At 35.6% G+C, this 22,686-nt stretch overlaps 1 protein-coding gene across 3 annotated transcripts; it reads right to left on the minus strand.

Moving 5' to 3' along the window:
- Window positions 1-891: 891 nt before the first annotated feature.
- On the minus strand, window positions 892-21,141 carry LOC113512738 (triokinase/FMN cyclase-like). Of its 3 annotated transcripts, none has more exons than XM_052899116.1 (15): window positions 21,000-21,141; window positions 16,224-16,391; window positions 15,767-15,830; window positions 13,578-13,688; window positions 12,344-12,432; window positions 10,984-11,073; window positions 9,525-9,642; window positions 8,045-8,172; window positions 6,725-6,842; window positions 5,753-5,985; window positions 5,064-5,226; window positions 3,968-4,115; window positions 3,048-3,147; window positions 2,831-2,958; window positions 892-1,039 (listed from the first exon to the last, which is right to left on the minus strand). In XM_052899116.1, the coding sequence occupies exons 2-15, from the start codon at window positions 16,362-16,364 to the stop codon at window positions 925-927; spliced, it is 1,746 nt and encodes a 581-aa protein (XP_052755076.1). In that variant the 5' UTR covers window positions 16,365-16,391; window positions 21,000-21,141; the 3' UTR covers window positions 892-924. The 3 variants fall into 3 exon arrangements, with proteins under 3 accessions (XP_052755076.1, XP_052755074.1, XP_052755075.1); XM_052899114.1 differs by having other exon boundaries at window positions 20,909-21,125; XM_052899115.1 differs by lacking the exon at window positions 21,000-21,141 and adding an exon at window positions 17,264-17,422.
- Window positions 21,142-22,686: the final 1,545 nt, after the last annotated feature.

Below are 22,686 nucleotides of genomic sequence, written 5' to 3' on the forward strand. Positions count from 1 at the left end.
AATTAATTAACTCTTCATTGTTCCATTCAAAAATGATACAGATTAAAAAGATTAACAATATGTACACAAACAAAATGAATAATGAATTATATAAACTTATATATATAAATATATATATATATATATATATATATTTATTTATTTATATATATATATATATTTATTTATTTATATATATATATATATATTTATTTATATATATATATATATTTATTTATATATATATATATATACGTCGTTATACTAAGTTGTATAAAAAACACATACAAAATACATAATCATACACATATAAATACATACATAGCACACACAAGGAAAGCGACGGATTCGTTTGCCACTGGTATAGAGTGGCTGATGTTAGATATAGTAATTATTTATAATGTTTTAATATATGTTTTAGAACAGTTGTTTTCACTGTGATTAAATGATATTGTTAAATTGGTAGTTTCATTACAAAAACTCTTCTTTCTACCTTCTTTTTATTTAAGACCTTCCACTTGGCGGTTATTTATTACTGTATCCTCTTCCGGCCATTTTTCTACCACCTTGCTGATATTATAAGCTAGTGACCCACCTCTGCTTCTCATGAATGCAATTTGTTATAAAATATTGATTTTTTTTATGCAACTTAGAATAGACCACCTGATGGAAAGTGGTAACTGTCGCCTATAGACATGAGCAGTATCATGGACATAACAGAGTATACTGTTTTGCCCATGATACCCCCCATGCGTTGCCATTCCTGAGGACTCAGGTGTTATTCCTCTGTACCCAGTAAATTCACGCCGTATCCCACCCTTCAAACCGAAACACAGCCATGCAAACACAGCTGCTTCACGGTTGAAAAACGAATGGGACAGAGGTACCCAAGTAATCGACTTTTGTACAAAGTCAAATATAGGTATAAATAAAAGATAATTAAAACTATATTTTGGTAAGTATATATTTGACGACAGCTTTAATCCATATGGCGACTGCGCGTGCGCCTGCATCCTCGTCTTGTAAATATTCCTTGGCTACATACGACGCGCGGCCCGCCCTGTAAACAAACAATACATATAACCTTCCAGCCGTCATTATTCACTTATTTAACCCTTAAATACCTGAAGTTTCAAATTTAATACCGGGGTTATAAATAGCATTGGGCGCCTACAATCGATTTTATTTTAATATTTGGCTGTTTACATGTTACTAATTTTTTTTTTTTATAAAATAAATATAATAAAATATCATTTTGATTTTTTATACTATTTTTCCTCATTAGTAAACACAGTAAAAGTACAACTGTACCCTTATATATTTTTTAATTTGATTAAAAATATCAGGCTTTTAAGGGTTAAACTTTATTGGTGAATAAAATGTAGTACAAAAGGTGGACTTAATGCTATAGGCATTCTCTAGCAGTCAACCTTTGGGATGTGCAGAGATACTTGATGGTGGTTTAAAAAAAATTATTTAATTTTTAGTAGAATATGGTAAGAACATACATACAAATATTCTAAAGATAAACATACGTATTAATGTAGTATTTATACATACATACATACATATATATATATATATATATATATATATATGTATGTGTGTGTGTGTATATATATATAAAGATGATGAGATATATATAAATAAATACACATATGTACATATACATATGATTAAATACTGCTTACTTGATTACTTATTTTGACTTAGAGAATTCAATATTTAATAGGTAGGAATGATAATATTTCAAGTTACCCCAAGAAACAACAACACGAGTTGGTAGTGAGCCCCTATTGCAAGCATTCATACACTACGGTAACTGCTGAGGGGATGTTCATTAACCCCGTGATCCGTTTTTGACGATTTTCGACCCGCCCCCAATCTCACGTGTGATTTTTCAAAATGTGTACTTTTACCCCCTTCTTAAAAAGCGCAAACCTGTTATAACTATTAAACTGTTGTCTCTTTCTTTTATACTAAATTCTCAGTTTGTATGAAAGTGACAAAATAGTGTAATAGTTTTTTTTATACAACTTAGAATGGTAAACAAGCTGACGGCCCACCTGATAGAAAGTGGTAACCGTCCCACTCTTCAACCGAAACAGTCATGCAAACACAACTGTTTCACGGTAAAAACACGGATATGGCAGTAAATTTACAGGGTACAGAGGAATAACAGTCCTCAGTAATGGGAACGCATGGGGGGGTATCATGGTCGTAACAATATGCCTCTGTTATGTTCATGGTACTGCTCATGTGTATAGGTGACGGTTACCACTTTCTATCAGGTGGGCCGTCAGCTTGTTTGCCATTCTAAGTTGTATAAAAAAATTTAATAATAAATATCAATAAATGTTATATAAAATTAATTCAGTGGCATCCCAATCCACTTTTTGTAAATGCTGTTTTATCTTATGTTTATTATAATATTAAACAGAAAATTCAAACAAAAATAAATCATGCTATACATACTCGCTCCGCCGCGCAAAACAAGCTAGTCGCTACTCGAGCAAAAGATTACTATGGCGAGCGAACGAGCGCCTACCTTATACCGCGATTAATAAATTCTCTACCTACCGACTTGCGAAACAATATCACTGTTAAAAACATAAAGTTTAAACTGAAAGTTTATTTACTGTCCAAGCTTGCTGAAACAGCAGAATTTTAATGTAAATATTGACATTTGAGAACGAAATGTAAAGTATCACACACAAGTCCAAGAGGTTTAAGTGGTACTAAAAATCCAGTTTTTTTTAATGTATTTATGCATGCTAATTAAATTAAAAAAAAAAATTAAAAAAATTAAACATAAGTTATGGCAGTTTCTAGAATGTGTCCATTAATTTACCTAGCTATCCTGCTAGCTGTCTCCTTGGCCCCCCTTTCTGCTGCTTCGCTGGTCTTCAACAACGCTTGTTTCAGATCAGCCCCTAGGTTTTGCTTGAAAGCCTCTGCAGCCGCGTGAAGACTGTCCAACTGTTAGCAAAATGCATTATTAATGAATCCTATGAACTGTAAAGCTCACTCAGTGGATAAAATAAAAAATAAATAATACAATAGTTTACCATTGTCCTATCCCCTGGTTCAGCACCACCATACTTGGTAATGGCTGCCATGCTACTCTCCCACGCTGCTAACCATTCTGCTGGGCTTACTGCTTGTGAACTGGAATTGTAAAAGGCATTTTGAGTATTTTTTATTTCAATAGGTATATATTACAAAGAATTAACAATGGTACATTAATTTATACAGTACAATAATGTTTTGTCCCTACAAAAATATGCTTATACAGCATGATCAAATCATGAACACACAGCTAAACAACTATGTCAACCAGAGGGAGACTGTACAAAAGTCGATTGCTTGGATACCTCTGTCCCATTCGTGTTTCTACCATAAAGCAGTTGTGTTTGCATGGCTGTGTTTCGGTTTGAAGGTTGGGACATGACGTGAATTTACAGCGTACAAAGGAATAACACCTGAGTCCTCAGGAATGGCAACGCATGGAGGGTATCATGGGCGAAACAGTATACTCTGTTATGTCCATGGTACTGCTCATGTTTATAGACGACGGTTACCACTTTCTATCAGGTGGGCCGTCAGCTTGTTTGCCATTCTGTGTTGTATAAAAAAAAATGTAAATACAATATAATTTATACAACAAAAAAATATTGGGGTCGGAAGGGATTGTTAATAATGTGGATCACCAGTCCCATTGCTAACAACATACCCTAATAGGTCGACCTCCCCGTTGTGGTGGAAACCCTCGTGCTGAATTCCAAGTGTATTCATCACGATGGGCTAACTGACCTGCCTTTTCTCTCACGTATCATCCTTCACTGGTGCCTTGCTAGTGTATACCGATAGCACAGGCGTGGTTAACATTCCATTATCATCCATTTAAAAAAAAATAGGTTTATTAATTATTAACTTAACCCATCAACTTCGTTAACCCAATTAATTGTCACCATTAAAAAAAAATCACCCAGCAAAAGACTGCGACGCTGCGGACAAGCCCAAGCTGTAGATGCCGCCTGATGTTCCACCCATGTCCGTCTCCGCGATCTCCGACAGCTCCCATAGTACGTTGGATGGATACTGCACGGAGCCTTGTTTTAAATATTCTACGATAGCTGGAATACATATAGTACATTATTTAAAACACTAAATTGCAACAATTTATTATTTTAAAATATAACATGTATAAATATTTTTACCGGGAGACTTTGTACAAAAGTCGTTTGCTTGGGCACCTCTGTCTCATTCGTGTTTCAACCGTGAAACAGTTGTATTTGCATGGCTGTGTTCCAATTTAAAGGGTGGGATATCGCAGTGAATTTACTGTGTGTATGAGTGGGCCACTCCTTTCGTTCCCATGGGTGTCTTAAAAGACGACTAAAGGAAATTAATAGGGATGCTAGCAACTTCTTTCTTCAAACATCACTAAAGTCTAACTGCGGTTCCCAACCCGCTTTTTTTTATACAACGTAGAATGGCAAACAAGCTGACGGTCCACCTGATGAAAAGTGGTAACCGTCGCCTATAGACATGAGCAGTACCATGGACGTAACAGAGTATACTGTTTCGCCCATGATACCCCCCATGCGTTGTCATTCCTGAGGACTCAGGTGTTACTCCTCTGTACCCAGTAAATTCATGCCATATCCCACCCTTCAAACCGAAACACAACCATGCAAACACAACTGCTTCACGGTTGAAACACGAATGGCACAAGCATGGCAAATATTGGCAACTCTTCCCTTATAGGAGAGGTCTATTTTCAGTAGCGGAGAGTCAAAGGTTTATATGATGATAATTTTATATCTTACAATCATCATCATCATCAGAGTAGTCTTTAACTGTCCACTGCTGAACATAACCCAGCCCCTTGGGGGTTTTACCAGTAGTTGCCACACTTGGCAGGCGGATTGGCAATCAAAGGCAGGCTTTAGAGATGTTTTAAGAGGGACGCTGCTGCCCATCCCTAACCCTTCCTTAGTCGACTCTTACAACAACCACGGAAAAAGAAGAGGTGGTCTATTCTATGCCGGGACAACATGGCCATTACAGCTTCTACATACCCAGTCCAAACTTCTTAATGGTGATACCACAGTCTCCGTCACCACATCCGGAATCCAGCCTGTTGAGCAACGCTTCGCTCTGAATTAGTTCCTCGGCAGCTGATTGGAGACACCCTCGGAAGATATCCTGCTGCTGTTTTGATAGGGAAGGTCCAACTGCAGCCTGTAAAAGGAATAATCTTGAGTAACAAATCAATTAATAATATCCCTGAGGAAATTTAACTGTTAAGATATCATAGTGGTTGCTGCACCTTTGTTGCCATTTCTATTCAATGGATTAGGTTCGACAGTTAAGCTTGAAATTAAATAGAATAACGAATCAACAATGACCCTGAAGAATTCTCACATAATACCAAATATTATTCCCAATATTGGACATAGATCACTTCTTAAAAGAGAAGCGTAATCAGAAACCTTATTACGTTCATTCTGGAAAAGAATTCTTTGGACAAGGCAAATCCTCAGGTCCTAATTCCACTATCTGAGTATCTATTCGCTAGAGTATGAATGAGGAATATCCAAAGAGTAAGAGAGAGCCAGTAGTTCAACACCTTGGGTACATGTCGAACCCTGACACTGCAATTCAAAATATAGTACTCTATCTGGGCATCCGTTGAAGAATTGGTAGGAAAAATTTCTTTATACTGAATTTTATATTAAATGCAATATGAGATTGAATACGTATTTACCTTCCGAGTAAAACTTTGCAGTACAGTCTCGTCATCTCTAATGTTGTCGTGGTCACCCACAGAGAGGACGCCCGCAGGCCATCCTGGAGCGGTGGTGGGATCATCCAACAACCCCAACCAAAAGTCACCTTGTTCCTTGTTCAGATGCAGCACGGAAATATTGAATCCATGCATTTCAAGGGAGGACTTCATGTGGCCGGAATATAGACGTTCTAGCTTTATTTTTTTACTATCTGCAAAGCAATATATACACTTTAATTTTTTTTTTTATTGTTAGGAAGGCAAATGAGCACACGGTCCACCTGATGGAAAGTTATCTACCGTTGTCCATGAACATCTGCAACACGAGAGGAGTTGCTTTTGCGTTGCCGGCCTTTATTATATTGCCTTTTAATATTAATTCAATATATTTTATTCAATACATCTGTTACAGATATATATAGTCAATCTAACTGAAAATAATATTGATTTAAGAAAAAATACAATAATTACAACTCGTCTGCCAAACGTTTTGTCATTTAAATAGTCATAAATAATATGCTTTTGTACAGAGAGTCCTTTTTATATATGTCTTAAATTTTCTTTCATTTAAATGTAAAATGTCATCTGCAAGTTTATTATAAAAACGTATATGAAAGATGTACTGACTTTTCTAAGGCGAGTTAACGACAATTTGATATGGAATATGGCTGATGAACACCTTTTTATGGATGGACATACGTGTGTACCCACGACATTATGAAGAACTTTTTTTACACCACTGAAGTAGCAAACAAACATACGGCCCGCCTGATGGTAAGCGGTTACAGTAGCCTATGAACGCCTACAATACCAGGAGAGTTACGCGCGCGTTGCCGGCCCTGAAGAAACTTCTTTACCTTTTTTTTGAAGAACTTGCTGTAATCTCTTGGAAAAACCTCGACAGGGAGCTCACCCCATAACCTGAGCTAGATACTTACTATACTAACTTACCTAGATATTCTTTGATATCAGCACCAATTATGTTCATTTCCAAGATGGAGGTCCCTCCCAAATTATTCACCATCACGGTCACTCTGTCACCAGTCACCAATTTCAAATGAGATATTATCTAAAAAAGAAACAAACAGAAGAACTGTCATTAATAGCATCTAAGGAATATGGCAGTGAATTTACAGGGTACAGAGGAATAACACCTGAGTCCTCAGGAATGGCAACGCATGGGGGGTATTATGGGCGAAACAGTATACTCTGTTATGTGCATGGTACTGCTTATGTCTATAGGCGACGGTTACCACTTTCCATCAGGTGGGCCGTTAATTTGTTTGCCATTCTAAGTTGCATAAAAAAAACTTAACTAGCTAACATTTCTACACCTACCTAAAAGGCAGATAACTCGAATTATACCGCATAGAAACATATTTTAATTAGGTAATAAATGCATTATATATACCACAGATATAGCCAAATTATTATATTACACAGGTCACATTATCGCAACATTTATCATGTAATAAAATAAATAAAAAAATAACAAAACCAATAAAAATAACCGACTTGAAAGAAAGCCGTAAAGTGACGCTCATTTAGGCATTAATCCAGCAGTGTAAAATTATTTTCATGTAACTTGTAACAGCAAACAAGCTGACGGCCCACCGGATGGAAAGTGGTAACCGTCGCCTAAAGACATGAACAAATTCCAGAATAACAGTCAGACACGTAATTTGATTGTTATTCTAAAATTTTTCGACAAAAATATGTATATATTAGTTGAGTTTATCATGAATCCATCTTATCCGTCTTTATCGTAAAAGGCGATAAAGGGAGGGCGAGGGATGGGCAGCAGCATCCCTCTTAAAACATCTCCAAAGCCTAACTGCGATTGCCAATCCGTCTGCCAAGCGTGGCAACTACTGGTAAAACCCCCCAAGGGGAGACTTATGTTTAACAGTTAACAGTTAAAAATTAATATGAATGAAAAACAAATGTAACTATTTTACTGAATTTGGTGTTATTTTGCGGAAGTCCATATCACTGGTTATTTGTTTAAAATTATTTTGTTTAATTCCTCTACCATTAGAAAGCGTGTGACTGCCAACACTTAAAGATTGACTACTATTATTGGTAGTAGAAGTTCTACAACCTCTCATATTAGCCATCAATCTCCGATTGTCATTCGGTCCACGCGCGTTTTGCGATACGTATTTCACCTCTAAATGAGGCGTCTTCAGGCAAATTAATTGATCACGGCTCGAAGCTTAGCGTTCGCTGCCCAAACTGTGAGTAATATAAAAAGAATAAAACTAATGCTACCTTCTCCAACAGCATCCCGACAACTTCTTTAGAAGTTCCCATCTTCATCTTGGCGATGCCAGCTTCCCCGTGCACTCCAGCGCCCAGTTCCATCTCGTCTTGTGCGATTTCGAACAAGGGTGGCTGCCCTACAGAATAAAAAAGTTTTAATTTAAAAAAATATTGTATAATGCCCATCAAATTGGATTTCTTGACCGTTCTTCTCAGCTGAAGTTGCGTTCCGAACTGAACGGTTCATAATAAATGATCAATCAAAAATGCTTCTAATCAAGTTTTCTTAAAAAAAAAAAATATTTATATGCATGCATGCATTACGGACTCTTAAGAAACCTTTTTTTTAATGGGTGATAATGGAATGGTAACCCTACCCGCGCTATCGGTATACACCGGCGGGACACCAGTGAAGGATGATAGATGAGGATAAAGCAGGTCAGTTAGCCCATTGTGACGAATTCAACAAGAATTGTTCACGATGCTTTCCAGGGGTATACACGTGGAAGTCGACCTAATATAGCATATTGCTGGCAATGGGGCTGTCAAACTCCATTTTACGCCAACAATCCCTTTCCCCCTAAGAAACCTTATTACGCCCTTTCTGAAGAACCCCATTCTGCGGTCATAAAAAAAACCTTGACAGAAAACTCATTTACACACGACGATTACCGCTTTTCACCAAGTAATCCTTCGGCTGGTTTGCCATTCTAACTATTGTAAAAAAAACTTTGAACATTCGCAAATTTTCATAAGGACTTGTATGCTTTGCTGAAATATATGTTTAACGGATTATGTGTTCTAAAGAACTTTTCAATAAGATGCCTACATGTCCATGGTACGTCTCACCGTACTTTCCATCACTCGTCATCGGCAATAAGATGCCTACAGCCACGTCTCACCGTACCACTCGTCATCGGCAGGGAATCCATCCTCACACCTCACGTATGGTTTCAGAGAAGCTTCCTCCTGCGAACACTCAGGTTGTGGTTTTTCAATGATCTTCCTGAATTTCAATGGTCGAAGCTTTTCCTGGAGACTACAGTATGGGGTTCTTTAAAAGAGTACGTAATAAGGTTTCTTAAGGGTCGGCAATGCGTGCGTGAACTCCTTGGTATTACAGGAGTCCATAATCTACGGTAAACATCAGATGAGCCGTATGCTTGTTTACTACCATAGTAGTATAAAAAAGTAGATTTTTTTTCGTCAGTAAAGCTTTACTGATTTTTTTTTTTATGAGTGAAAATAGTATAGTAACCCCGCTTGCGCTAACGGGATTCACTGACGGAGCACCAGTGAAAGGTGATAGATGAGAATGAAAACAGGTCAGTTAGCCTATCATGATCAATTCACCAGGAATTAACCATGATAGTTTCCAGGGAGAACCGCGATGAGGTCGACCTGGTTGGGTATATTGCTAGCAATGGGATTCTCAGTCTCCATTACTAACAATCCCTTTCCCCCCAAAGCTTTACTGTTGAATACTTACCAGGCAAGGAGCAGGCGCTCAAACAAACGCCGAGCGTGGCAAAACACTTGCTCACATCTATCGACGTCTTGTGGATACTCGACAAGTCGTAGCCCCTCGCTGACATTGCACCACAAATCTACGGATTAATAACGAGCTGTTATCATCATTTTAGTCATAAATTGTTTGCTCTTCAAGTTCACAGAACCAATGCTTCTTATTATAATCCACTTGTTAGAATGTGCCGACAATATAATGATCTTATGCTCAACTTCCAGCAGCAGTATTTCTGAACCGATACGACAACATAACCTTCAAGAAAAGAGCATATTCCTTTTTAAAAGGCCGGCAGCACACCTGCAATGCCGTAGGTGTTGTGGGTGACCATGGGCGGCGGTAGTCACTTACCATCAGGTGAGCCGCTTGCTCGTTTGCCCCCTGTGTTGTAAAAAAAAAATGCTCAACCACAAAATCATTGATATATTCGACAAGAAGCTGTCATCATTCAGGGGGTGCGTGAGCCGTTCGGCATGAACTTGTACGTTTACTAGTATTTAGTGATGCAGTTCATGTTTAGGATGGCTGGCCTGTTTTTCTTGTGTGGTGATAGTTTTATGGTTTAAATTTCTTTTTATGTAAATTATATGTATATAATGTTTACTAATAATTATATTTTCCACCTGTCGAAATTGAAATGTTATGTCTAAATGTTAATCATGTTGTGTACACATGTTTTTGAATTTTAACCTAGCATTAAAACCATAATTACCTATATATGAACCTAACATGGTTATAATTTGTTATGTATGCCTCATTAAAAATAAAAAATAAAATAAAAAACGGTGAAATACCCACATCATCATATCAGCCTTTAACTGTCCACTGCCGAATAAAGGCTTTTCCTTAGAAGGTTTTGCCTGTAGTTGTGACACTTGGCAGGCAGATTGGCAACCGCAGTTAGGCTTTACAGATGTTTTAAGAGAAACGCTGCTGCTCGTCCCTCGGCCTTCTTTAATCGCCTCTTATGACACCCAAGGGAAAAAAGGAGTGACCTATTCTATGCTGGGACAATACGGCGATGTGTATCTATGTATTAGGAAATACCTATATACCGCAGTCGTCTTGGTTACTTTTTATAAAGGTGGCCACGATACTTTACCTGGTGGTGGTTTAAATTTAGGCCGTTATAGGCCATTGCAACCATTATTTTCTTAAGAAATCTGTATCCTATAATTCAAGACTTTACTGTGCAATAAAGTGTTACAGACAAACAAACATTTCATTATCGTCCAATAAAAAAAAATTAAATATATAAAAGGCTGTTATTTGGATGCTTTACTTCAAGACTCTTAAATGACTGAAGAGACCTTGTAGTTATTTACATAAAAGGCTAACATTACTTTTCGTTCAAATTTTATACTTGATCTCAATTCCCTCTGTTTACTACCACCTGTCAAAAAACTTAATTAAAATTTGATACCTTATATAAATAAACTTCAGCACAGATGCCTCTTCCTCCAGTCTTATTGTGACTAGATGCAACATCTTCGCCTATAATTACTGCTTCAACCTGATAGAAAGAAAAAAAATTAGATACCTAACATCTGTATCAGGGGGTAGGAATTGTTAGTAATGCCAACTACCAGTCCCATTGCTAGAAGTATACCCTGGCAGATCAACTTCCTCGTCCCGGTAGATTTCAAAACGGGAACCCTGTTGTAAATAGCAGGATGCAGTAATAAAACATATATGTATTTGTGATATAAAATAATAAGTTTAATCAAAAGATATAAGACATGTTTTATATAAAATCTGACATAGAATAAACACAAAAATAATATATTGTTCTAATAACATTTATTATATATAATATAATACATTTATATAATATTGCAATAATAACATTTCATATGTGATTCTTTAAATTGATATAACTTTTATTATTTATGAAGCGATTAAAATAAAACAAGCACAAAATTTTAAGTGGAGCAAACCGCAACGCATTAGTTTAAACCGCGTTCAAATCGGTTAAGCCGTTTCTGAGATTAGCGTGCACAAAGCTACAGACAAACAGACGGAAATTCTAAAAATTATTGTTTTTGGTTCTATTGCATTTATAAAGTCCCCTTATTAATATTATTATTAGTTTTATATATCCTCCATGTACAGACAACGACCAGTTACGATTTTATTATATGTATTGATTGATATTACTTGTGTTCCGAAAAACTTTACTATAATATAAGTAGCAGATATGGGTTCGAAACCTGTCAGATGTATTTATTTATTTATTTATAAATTACTCACCACACTTACAGTCTCCCAAAACGTGTAGTGAGCCATAGGTTTATTTTACAAACTTACAAATTTTGTACAACATTTTAAAAATATATCTATTTTGTCATTAAATATATCAATGTCTGGCTGCTGAGCAATCAGAGAATTGAGCAGAGAAATAGCCTGATAAGTGGGAGCAAACTGAGCAGTACAGGTGTATGTTTTGTCTCGTTTATTCGTCGTTAACTAATTATCTATACTGAAGTGAATTGGATTTTCACTTTGTCTATGACTAATGGGTACTCACTTCATGCACTTTCAAGAATATAGCTACTAAAATGTCCTCATAATTTTTACTATAGTAAAAACAATGTAAATATATTAGTAAGACAAAAAAAATATTCAATTAAACATACATATAAAAAATTTTTTTACAGTCATATTTTCATTACTGCCCATTCATAACACAATTGCAGCAAAGAAGAACGGACAAAAAACTCAGCTGTTGCTTTTTTTTTTCAAAAAGTAATTAATTAATTATACAAATTTAGCTGATAGGATACCTTGATGCCATTAATTCTTGCTTTCTCAACTGCTTTGCCGAAGTTCAATCTATCGCCTGTGTAGTTCCCCAATATTACGATTACACCGCCTTTAAAAATAAAAAACATAAAATCAAATACCCAAACATCGAGGTCTATATACATATATAACGGGAAATTAATGAAGCTTTGTGTACCTATTTGTCGTTTCCGACGATTGTTTCCGAAAAAAAATACAATGACTTCATTAATTTCCCGTTCCGACAATTGTTTCCGGCTAAAATACAATGACTTCATTAATTTCCCGTTCCGACAATTGTTTCCGGCTAAAATACAATGACTTCATTAATTTCCCGTTCCGACAATTGTTTCCGGCTAAAATACAATGACTTCATTAATTTCCCGTTCCGACAATTGTTTCCGGCTAAAATACAATGACTTCATTAATTTTCCGTTCCGACAATTGTTTCCGGCTAAAATACAATGACTTCATTAATTTCCCGTTATATATGTATATAGACATCGAATAAAAAACGAACATAAGTTTTAAAAATAATATAACTACCTAAATATTGATACCTAAAAATCCCAAAAACCAAACTCAAAATCGACTCTCAGTTAGTGTAGATATCGAATAACGTAAAAATCTTGTATTTTTTTATTTCTTCTGTTTCCATTCTCATCTATCACCCTTCACTGGTGCTCCGTCAGCGTATCCCGTTAGCGCGGGCGGGGTTACCATATCATTTTCACCCATCAAAAAAAAACATCAGAATGTTAACAAGTCGATATTACAAATTTTTATTTAGAAAATGTCTTTGTATGACATCATATCAGCCCTTGACCGTCCACTGCTGAACATAAGCCTCCCCCTAAATAAAAGACAACCCCCCCCCCCCATTTTGTCTTATTATTTATATATAAAAAGGACTCTCTGTACAAAAGCATATTATAAATTAAATGACTATCCAAATGACAAAACTGCATGGATTTGAATTATGTATTAATGTGAATTGTATTGTAAATTTAATTATTGTAATTTGTTTAAATTAATATTATTTTTTATAATAATTATTATAAATATAAAGTGACGTATCATAAGAATCTGTAACAGATGTATATGAATAAAGATGATTGATTGATAAATTAAATCTTTGTGTGACATATCAAAACTGAATTAATTCCTTTGAAACAATATAATATTGTGTCACTGAACACTTTTTGATGCTGTTTTTCTTTTATAGTACTATACTACCTGAATTAAACTTGTAGAGATGTGATATAGCGTACAGAACATTCCCAGTGGGCGGCGATGCGAATATACCGCCGGCCACGGCCCCGTCCAACATGCCGGCCCCAACAAAACCTGAATGAAGCACAATAATTTTAGATTTCCATGTTATAGACAGAACGTTTATGATAAATTACCGTGGGCGTAAGAGTATATATGTTGAAGTCTCTTAAAAGTACTATAAACTAGCAAAATCAGTCAAAAGTACTTTTGACCGTATGCTTTAACACTTTTAACTAAAATAACAGTTAAATTGAGTAAGTGATCAACGTGACGTCAAAAGTGGTTTTGACTGATTGTATCAGTCAAATCCACTTTTGATAGAATCATGTATTTATGGAACATATTCCATTATATTTTTATTTATTTATTTTATTTGCTGTCGTCGTATTTAAATATTGTAACTTTTTTTTTTTATACAACTTAGAATGGCAAACAAGCTGACGGCCCACCTGATGGAAAGTGGTGACCGTCGCCTACAGACATGAGCAGTACCATGGACATAACAGAGTATACTGTTCCGTCCATGATATCCCCCATGTGTTGCCATTCTTGAGGACTCAGATGTTATTCCTATGTACCCAGTAAATTCACGCCATATCCCACCCTTCAAACCGAAACACAGCTATAATATATATATTTCTAGATATTACCCACCCTTAGTAGACGGTTGCCACTTGCTGTCAAGTGGGCCGTCAGCTTATTTGCCATTCTAGGTTGCTTAAAAAAACCTCTTACATTATCCATCTACATCTCTTGCTTTATCCATTTTTATTTCACACATCTCAAGTATGCACGCCAGCTCTTGAATCTCACTTTGTTATACTGGATTTTATTCTATATTCTTTATTGTACACAAAAGATTATTGAAATGTAAAAACAAACATAATAGTGCACAAAGGCGAGCTCATCTCGAATAGAGATTTCTTCCAGCAAACCCAATATGAGAAAACTGACAGTTCATTAGTAGTTAGTTACAGTCATACATGTGTGTCCGGAAATACGTATAAAAGTTTTTTAAAAATTTTATTTTACAATTATTCAGGACTGTGACATAATGCACTTGTGCCAAATATATATATATATATATATATATATATATATATATATATATATATATATATATAGAAGTAAATACATATCCCCCGAACATAGATAGATATATAATATATATAATTCGACAAATATATTATAAGTACGGCGGTCAGACCATGAAGCATTGTTAGGGACATAAGGAAGCTTACCTGGCCTCCCCACCGCATTCCAGAACACTTTTATACGATCTTTCGGAGACCGTATATATATATATATATATATATATATATATATATATATATATATATATATATATATATATATATATATATATAAGTAAATACATATAAATAGATAGATATATATTATATATAATACACAAATATATTATAATAAGTACGTACATCAGCATTGTGAGCGATAATAATTCTTCAGACGTGATTTCACGCTATTAATCTATTTATTTATCCTTAATTACACCACTCAAAAAATAATACAAAGTAAAGAAAAATAAAAAAAACTTATAAAGTAGGAAAGGAGGTCTTATCGCTAAAGCAATCTGTTCCAGACAAACTTTGGGTAGAGGAGCAAAGAAAAATAGATGGTATCTCTAATTTAAACTCTTCCCTCCCTTGTCCCTCTCTTCCCTAATCATCCTTCTGTCTCTTTAGAAGTACCTATACAATACAGAAGATACAATTTATTCAAACAAAAACACTTTCTTAAATACTGTTTTACTTCTTTGTCTGTTACACAAAAGCCAAAAGTCAACCCGATACCGAGTTTTTATGGTGTTATCATTACGTTATTGAAACAAAACTCTTTGCTACCGATGCCTTATCAACGTAATACAGGTTTACAGGGGAGAAAGGGATTGTTAGTAATGGAGACTGAGAATCCCATTGCTAGCGATATACCCAACCAGATCAACCTCCTCGCGGTTCTCCTTAGAAACTATTATGGTTAATCTCTGATGAATTCATCATGACGGGCTAACTGGGCTGTTTTCATTCTCATCGATCACCCTTCACTGGTGCTCCGCCAGCGTATCCCGTTAGCGCTGGCGGGGTTACCATACCACTTTCACCCATCAAAAAAAAATACAGGTTTACAATTACCTGCTGCAAACGGCTCGTGCCCAGAACCACCTCCACTGATGACAGCCACTCTCCCTGTATCAGCCTGCAATGATAGAATATCAATAAAATTTTGTCTAGATTGCACCAATTGCAGTGGTGTTTGTGTGTTTATTTATATTAAGTAATCGCCCATTGCTAGCAATATATGGTATATTGCTAACAATGGACTGATTAATAAGGTTTAAACCATCTACTTGTAGCATTGCATTTAATGGCCCGGAGCAAGAGGGTGAAAATCGCTTCGAGTCCATTTTTTAATTGCCCCTCTTTACTATGAAATTGTGCCCCTGTGGAGCGTTGGACCCACGTTGGGAAACACCGATCTGGACTCTAAGGTATGAGCGTGAACGTATATTGCGAATACGTAGAGTTACGCATTTGAAAATTTTTCAAATCTCATTTTTTAACTCTAATTTCATTGTTTACAACCACTCACCTCAGTTCTGATGGTGACCACGCGGTGCTTTGGGTGTAAACGCAACTGTGGGAATGTGGTGACAATACCGCGAAGGTTGTCATCGACGCATCCCTCTACTGTGTTGATTAATTTCTTTGTTACCGGTTTATATGGAGACATTTCTTATTTTTTTTTTTCTTTTTTTAGCTGAAAACAAAAGTAATGGCACATTAGATAACAATAATGATTCACATGCTGGCTAACATACAAAAAAAGTAGGTTAAGTTAATGTTATTTATTATAAGTGTCAAAATTTATATCTGGCTAGCAGTAGCTATATGTAGCTAGCCCAAGAAATGTGTCTAATATTTTTTTTTTATACAACTTAGAATGGCAAACAAGCTGACGGCCCACCTGATGGAAAGTGGTCACCGTCGCCTATAGACATGAGCAGTACCATGAATATAACAGAGTATACTGTTTCGCCCATGATACCCCCCATGCGTTGCCATTCCCGGGGACTCAGATGTTATTCCTCTGTACCCATCAAATTGTGGTCTAAAAAAATCGTCTTAAATTGTGGCAAAACCAATTATTTTAATTTAAAAACTAATCTAATGAACCGATTTTAATAAAATTTCCATTAGACCAATCTGTAAGTATATCCTTTTAAATAAAAAAAGAATTTTCCAAATCGGTTTATAACAGACGGAGTTTTGAGGTAACAAACATTAAAAAAATACAAACGAATTTAGTATATCCTTCTTTAAGTAGTCAATTAAAAAAAATACAGTCAAATTTCGAATATGGAATACATTCGAAATTTAAAAATTTAAGTACATACTAAATTACAATTTTAACTAGATATTATTGAAATATCTTTAGCTGTACGGTTTCTACCCTTGAACATTCGACAGTTTTCTTTCAACTCCTCAAAGGTTGAATGTAAGAGATGTCTTTATGGGATAAATCTGTCATTGTATAATAAATCTTTTAATGTGTCCAATATAAATTATGTACAATAAATATTTTACAATACAATACAAAAATGGTAGTTAGGTATTTAAATAACCACATACCTCACTATTATTGAAGATTGCAATATTAAAAACGTTGTTCTCACACGGCACAATTAAGATACTGGCCACTAACTGACAGATGAATAAAAACAATACATCGTAGAATACAACACGAGAACGTTATCTAAATCTAACGTAATAAATATATAAGAACACCACGGTCTGTAAGTTTATCATTTGTTTTTTTTTTTTTTTTATTTTTATATAAATAAGATTAATAAAACCGATGAAACTATTTAAATAAAGTGATCAACGCGAGAGTAAAATTAATTAAAAGAATAATGTAGGTATCTGTATTTTTTTTGCCTGCGCTAACGGTATACGCTGTTTTTTTTTTTGATGGGCGAAAATGGATTGGTAACCCCGCCTGCGCTAACGGGATACGCTGGCGGAGCACCAGTGAAGGGTGATAGATGAGAATGAAAACAGGCCAGTTAGCCCATCATGACGAATTCATCAGGAATTAACCATGATAGTTTCCAGGGGGAACCGCGAGGAGGTCCGCCTGGTTGGGTATATTGCTAGCAATGGGATTCTCAGTCTCCATTACTAACATTATCCCTTTCCCCCTGGTATACGCTGTTAGAGTAGCAGTGAGGGATGATAGGTGAGAATGAAAAGACAAATCAGTTAGCCCATCGTGATGAATAAATTTGAAATGCTGCACAAAGGTTTCCATGAAAGATTCCTTGGAGGTCGACTTGATACGGTATATTACTATACCACTGGGGGGAAAGGGATTGTTAGTAATGGAGACTGAGAATCCTATTGCTAGCAATATAGGTCGACCTCCTCGCGGTTCCCCCTGGAAACTATGATGGTTAATTCCTGATGAATTCATCATGATGGGCTAACTGGCCCGTTTTCATTCTCATCTATCACCACACAAAAAAAATACTATACCACTAGGTATCTGAATGTTTACAATAAAATTATTGGATAAGATATTGCGTAACATAGTATAGCACACAGATCATTGTAATAATAAAAAAATACGCGCCGAACTTAACAGAAACTTGACATTTTGTTAACTTTAATTATAAATACCATAATTTACCAGAGGGAGACTTTGTACAAAAACCGTTTACTAGGGCACCTCTGTCCCATTCACGTTTCTACCGTGAAGCAGTTGTGTTTGCATAGCTGTGTTTCAGTTTGAAGGGTGAGATATGACAACAAATTTACAAGATACAGAAAGATAACACCTGAGTCCTCAGGAATGGCAACGTATCGGAGATATCATGGGTGAAACAGTATTATCTGTTATGTTCATGGTACGGCTCATGTCTATAGTCGACGGTTACCACTTTCCATCAGGTGGGCCGTTAGCTTGTTTACCATTCTAAATTGCATAAAAAAAATATAGAGTTATTAGATTTTTTTGCACGTTAAGGTTAATATAGCTATAAATGGTGAAACGGTCGTGCGATCAACACTATTTAGTTATCTTACATAATAGATAATTGTTATCAAAAGCCAAAGTTTATGAACCCTGGCTGTTAATAACATATTTGTACATTTATCATCCGAAATTATCTGTACACCATTAAACATGGGTACCATTGTTTATCTATGTTTATCATGTTTTTTTCCATTGTTATAGAATGCTTACACTCGCAAATTCGTATTTATTACCGGGGTTGCCAGTTGCGAATTTTGATTTTTACCCAAACGTCAAATATTTTTTCTCCAATGCCATTTGAATCCGAGACTTTTACCCAATCACAAATACGTATTGTTTTTCACTACGTTCTGCTATGTCTCACAAGTTGAGCAATTAAAAAAAGTCATTCCTTCAATTTCTTTATTAGCTCATTTATCCTCGCCTTCTCTTATCCCATTCTCTATTTTGCTACCTACATTCATATTTTACTGTCTCATATAACTTAATTCAGTTTACAAGTACTAAAACTGTCCAAAAACATTACCTACATCTCTCCACGACCATTCTGCTTTTCTTAAAAAATTTCACCAAGAAATTTGTATCTCCAAAATTTCGCGAACCGATTTTTTTTTTACCCAAAATTGCAAAAAAATACATAGTCTGGCAACACTGTTTATTACTATGAATATGGGAAACAAGCATGTAACCCACATAAATAAGCAACAAGCATAGGTACGGTCTGGTTTTCGCCAGTATGACAGCCACAACCAGCGCTGTGCAGCTGTACACATTGCACTGGGACACTCACAGCATCAGCTGAGCCAGTTCCTTTTTCCTAATATCTATATATATATATATATATATATATATATATATATATATATATATATATATATATATATATATATATATATATATATATATATATTATAACTTCTTATATATATAATATTTCTGTATTTTCTGTTATAACTAGTTATTTTTTCTGGCAATAAATATTTTCTATTCTATTCCAAAAAAAATATATAAAAGAGACTTTTTATTGTATCAACTGTTACTGTCCACTGCTGAAGTTAGCGTCCCCTATAAGGGAGGTTTTGCCTGTAGTTGCCACACTTGGCAGGCGGGTTGGCAACCGCAGTTTGGCTTTTAGTAATGTTTTAAGAGGGATGCTGCTGCCCATCCCTCAACCATAAGCTCCCTGAATCGCCTTTTACAACACCCAAGAGAAAGAAAGGGGTGGTCCATTCTATGCCGGGACCACACAGCTAAGAAACTTTATGCGTGTGTGATATACTTATATTTAATGAGACAAAGCTCAAGATGTGGATGTGTAGCTACTCTTGTTTATACAGTTTTTACCCAAATATTCAGATACTGCGATTATAGTTATCTCTGTGAGTTTCCGATATCGCAGAATACTCATATAATTGTCTTTGTACTGTACTATTTGGCTTATACTACACACAATGTTTTTTTGAACCTAATATCACTACATAGTATAAAACAAAATCACTTCCCGTCTGTCCGTCCCTATGTATGTTTAGATCTTTAAAACTACGCAACGGATTTTGATGCGTTTTTTTTTAATAGACAGAGTGATTCAAGCGGAAGGTTTTTATGTACAATACATGCATATTTTTTTATATACAACTTAGAATGGCAAACAAGCTGACGGTCCACCTGATGGAAAGTGGTAACCGTCGCCTATAGACATGAACAATACCATGGATATAACAGAGTATACTGTCTCGCCCATGATACCCCCCATGCGTTGCTATTCCTGAGGGCTCAGATGTTTTTACTCTGTACCCAGTAAATTCACGCCATATCCCACCGTTCAAACCGAAACACAGCCATGCAAACACAACTGCTTCACGGTAGAAACACGAATGGGACAGAGGTACCCAAGCAATCGACTTTTGTACAAAGTATATATATATATATATATATATATACTCATTTATGTATCAAAGTGTATATGTATATACTTATTTCTGTGTATACTCATTTATGCATATAGATATATGCATGTAGACTTGTATGTTAAAATGTAAATTTAACCCTCAATTGTTTTTATATGCCATGAATGTATTTTTATTTATTTTAAATAAAAATCTGCATTTCAATCTAAGTTTGCATTTTTTCCATAATAGACAATTTGAATATTTTGAGGTTGCGTTACTTAAATATATTTGCCCTTAACAATAGACTTGTATGTTAAAATGTAAATTTAACCTTAAATTGACGTCTGCACTTACCTTTTTAAATTACGAATAAACTGTATACACAAAATCTATCACTTCATATATAAATAACTTAAAATAAGTCAGATCTTTATTAGGTACCTACATATAAACAACACTTCATTGTACCAACTTGACGTCTAGACACTTCTATCACAAATTGACTTCTAACGTTCACAATATAAGATTTAATCTTGATTGATTACTACCGCAGGATGTAACCTATAAGTTCTATAACGTTGTATAGCTACACGATAGCAGTTCTATATTTAGAAGGGCATGCATGTTACATGCATTGCATCCGTGGTACCAACATTATAAACTTGCAACTCAAGTGTCTGTAGTACGTCTCAACTGAATTTAATGTAAACGTAAACAAATGAATAATTCACACAACCAGGGGGAATGGGATAGTTAGTAATAGGGTCTAACAGCTCCATTGGTAGCAATATATTCTATCAGGTCGACCTCCAAGCGGTTTCCACTGGATAATATCGTGATTGAATCTTGTTGGATTTTTTTTGATGGGTGAAAATGGTCTGGTAACCCCACCTGCGCTAACGGGATACACTGGCGGAGTACCAGTGAAGGGTGATAGATGAGAATAAAAACAGGCCAGTTACCCCATTATGATGAATTCATCAGGAATTAACCATAATAGTTTCCAGGGAAAACTGCGAGGAGGTCGACCTGGTCCTATTGCTAGCAATATACCTAATATTGCTGGCAATAGGATTCTAAGTCTCCATTACTAACAATCCCTTTCCCCCCAATCTTGTTGGATTAAAACCTGATGAAAATACCTACTAAAGATTGAAGTAAGTCTGGGCCTGGCAATAGTAATTAATTCAAACTGACACAGTTGGATTTAGCAGAAGAGACATGAACAGTCCTCAACTTTCCGGTCTATTAATAGAAATGGGGCTCTTCGACTTCATTATTAACAATCCCTCCCTCCCCCCTACGGGAACTTCGTTACTTTATACCACAGTATAAGGAGAAAATATTGTTGAGGTCTCTAAAAACCTATTTAATTATTTGTATAAAGTTGGAATTAAACATAGCGAAGTCTCGTTTTTCCTTTAATTCTATGATTTTATCACGATGACCCAGCTGCCTTGACTTGAACCTCGCCTACCAGTTATTACTCTTCACAAGTACTATTTTTTTATGCAACTTAGAATTGCAAACAAGCTCAAGGCCCACCTGATGGAAAGTGGTAACCGTCGCCTATAGACATGGGCAGTACCATGCACATAACAGAGTATACTGTTTCGCCCATGATACCCCCCATGCGTTGCCATTCCTGAGGACTCAGGTGTTATTCCTCTGTATCCAGTAAATTCACGCCATATCCCACGCTTCAAACCGAAACACAGCCATGTAAACACATCTGCTTCACGGTTGAAACACGAATGGGACAGAGGTACCCAAGCAATCGACTTTTGTACAAAGTCTCCCTCTGGTGAAGTGGGCTAACTAGCCTGCTTCATTCTCACCTATCATTCCTCACTGGTGCTCCGCCAGTGTATACTATTAGCGTAGACAGAGTTACCATTCCATTATCATCCATTAAAAAAACCTTTCATACGTTGCCGTACCTGAGGATTAAAGTTTAAAGGATTTTTATTCACAACGTGTAATCCTTATTAATATGTATAATAAAAGTGAGTTTGTTTGTTATTACTTAACGCTTCGACAACTTAAACTAATCACTATGAAATTTAATTTACATATACTATGTGGAATGGAGAAATACATAGGCTTGTCTTGGTCAAAAAACATATCCCAGT

Source organism: Galleria mellonella, unplaced genomic scaffold (assembly GCF_026898425.1).
Source record: "Galleria mellonella isolate WM207_F2 unplaced genomic scaffold, CSIRO_AGI_GalMel_v1 utg56, whole genome shotgun sequence".
In the NCBI taxonomy this organism is placed as follows: domain Eukaryota; kingdom Metazoa; phylum Arthropoda; class Insecta; order Lepidoptera; family Pyralidae; genus Galleria; species Galleria mellonella.

Bases quoted from the DNA above. Each gene is read 5' to 3' on its own strand.
- LOC113512738 (XM_052899116.1), bottom strand. From the start codon at position 16,364: ATGTCTCCATATAAACCGGTAACAAAGAAATTAATCAACACAGTAGAG. The intron at 4,116-5,063 runs GTATGTAGAAGC...TATGTATTCCAG, and splicing joins CATTAAGAAGTTTGGACTGG to CTATCGTAGAATATTTAAAA. The intron at 2,959-3,047 runs GTAAACTATTGT...TTTTGCTAACAG, and splicing joins AACCAGGGGATAGGACAATG to TTGGACAGTCTTCACGCGGC.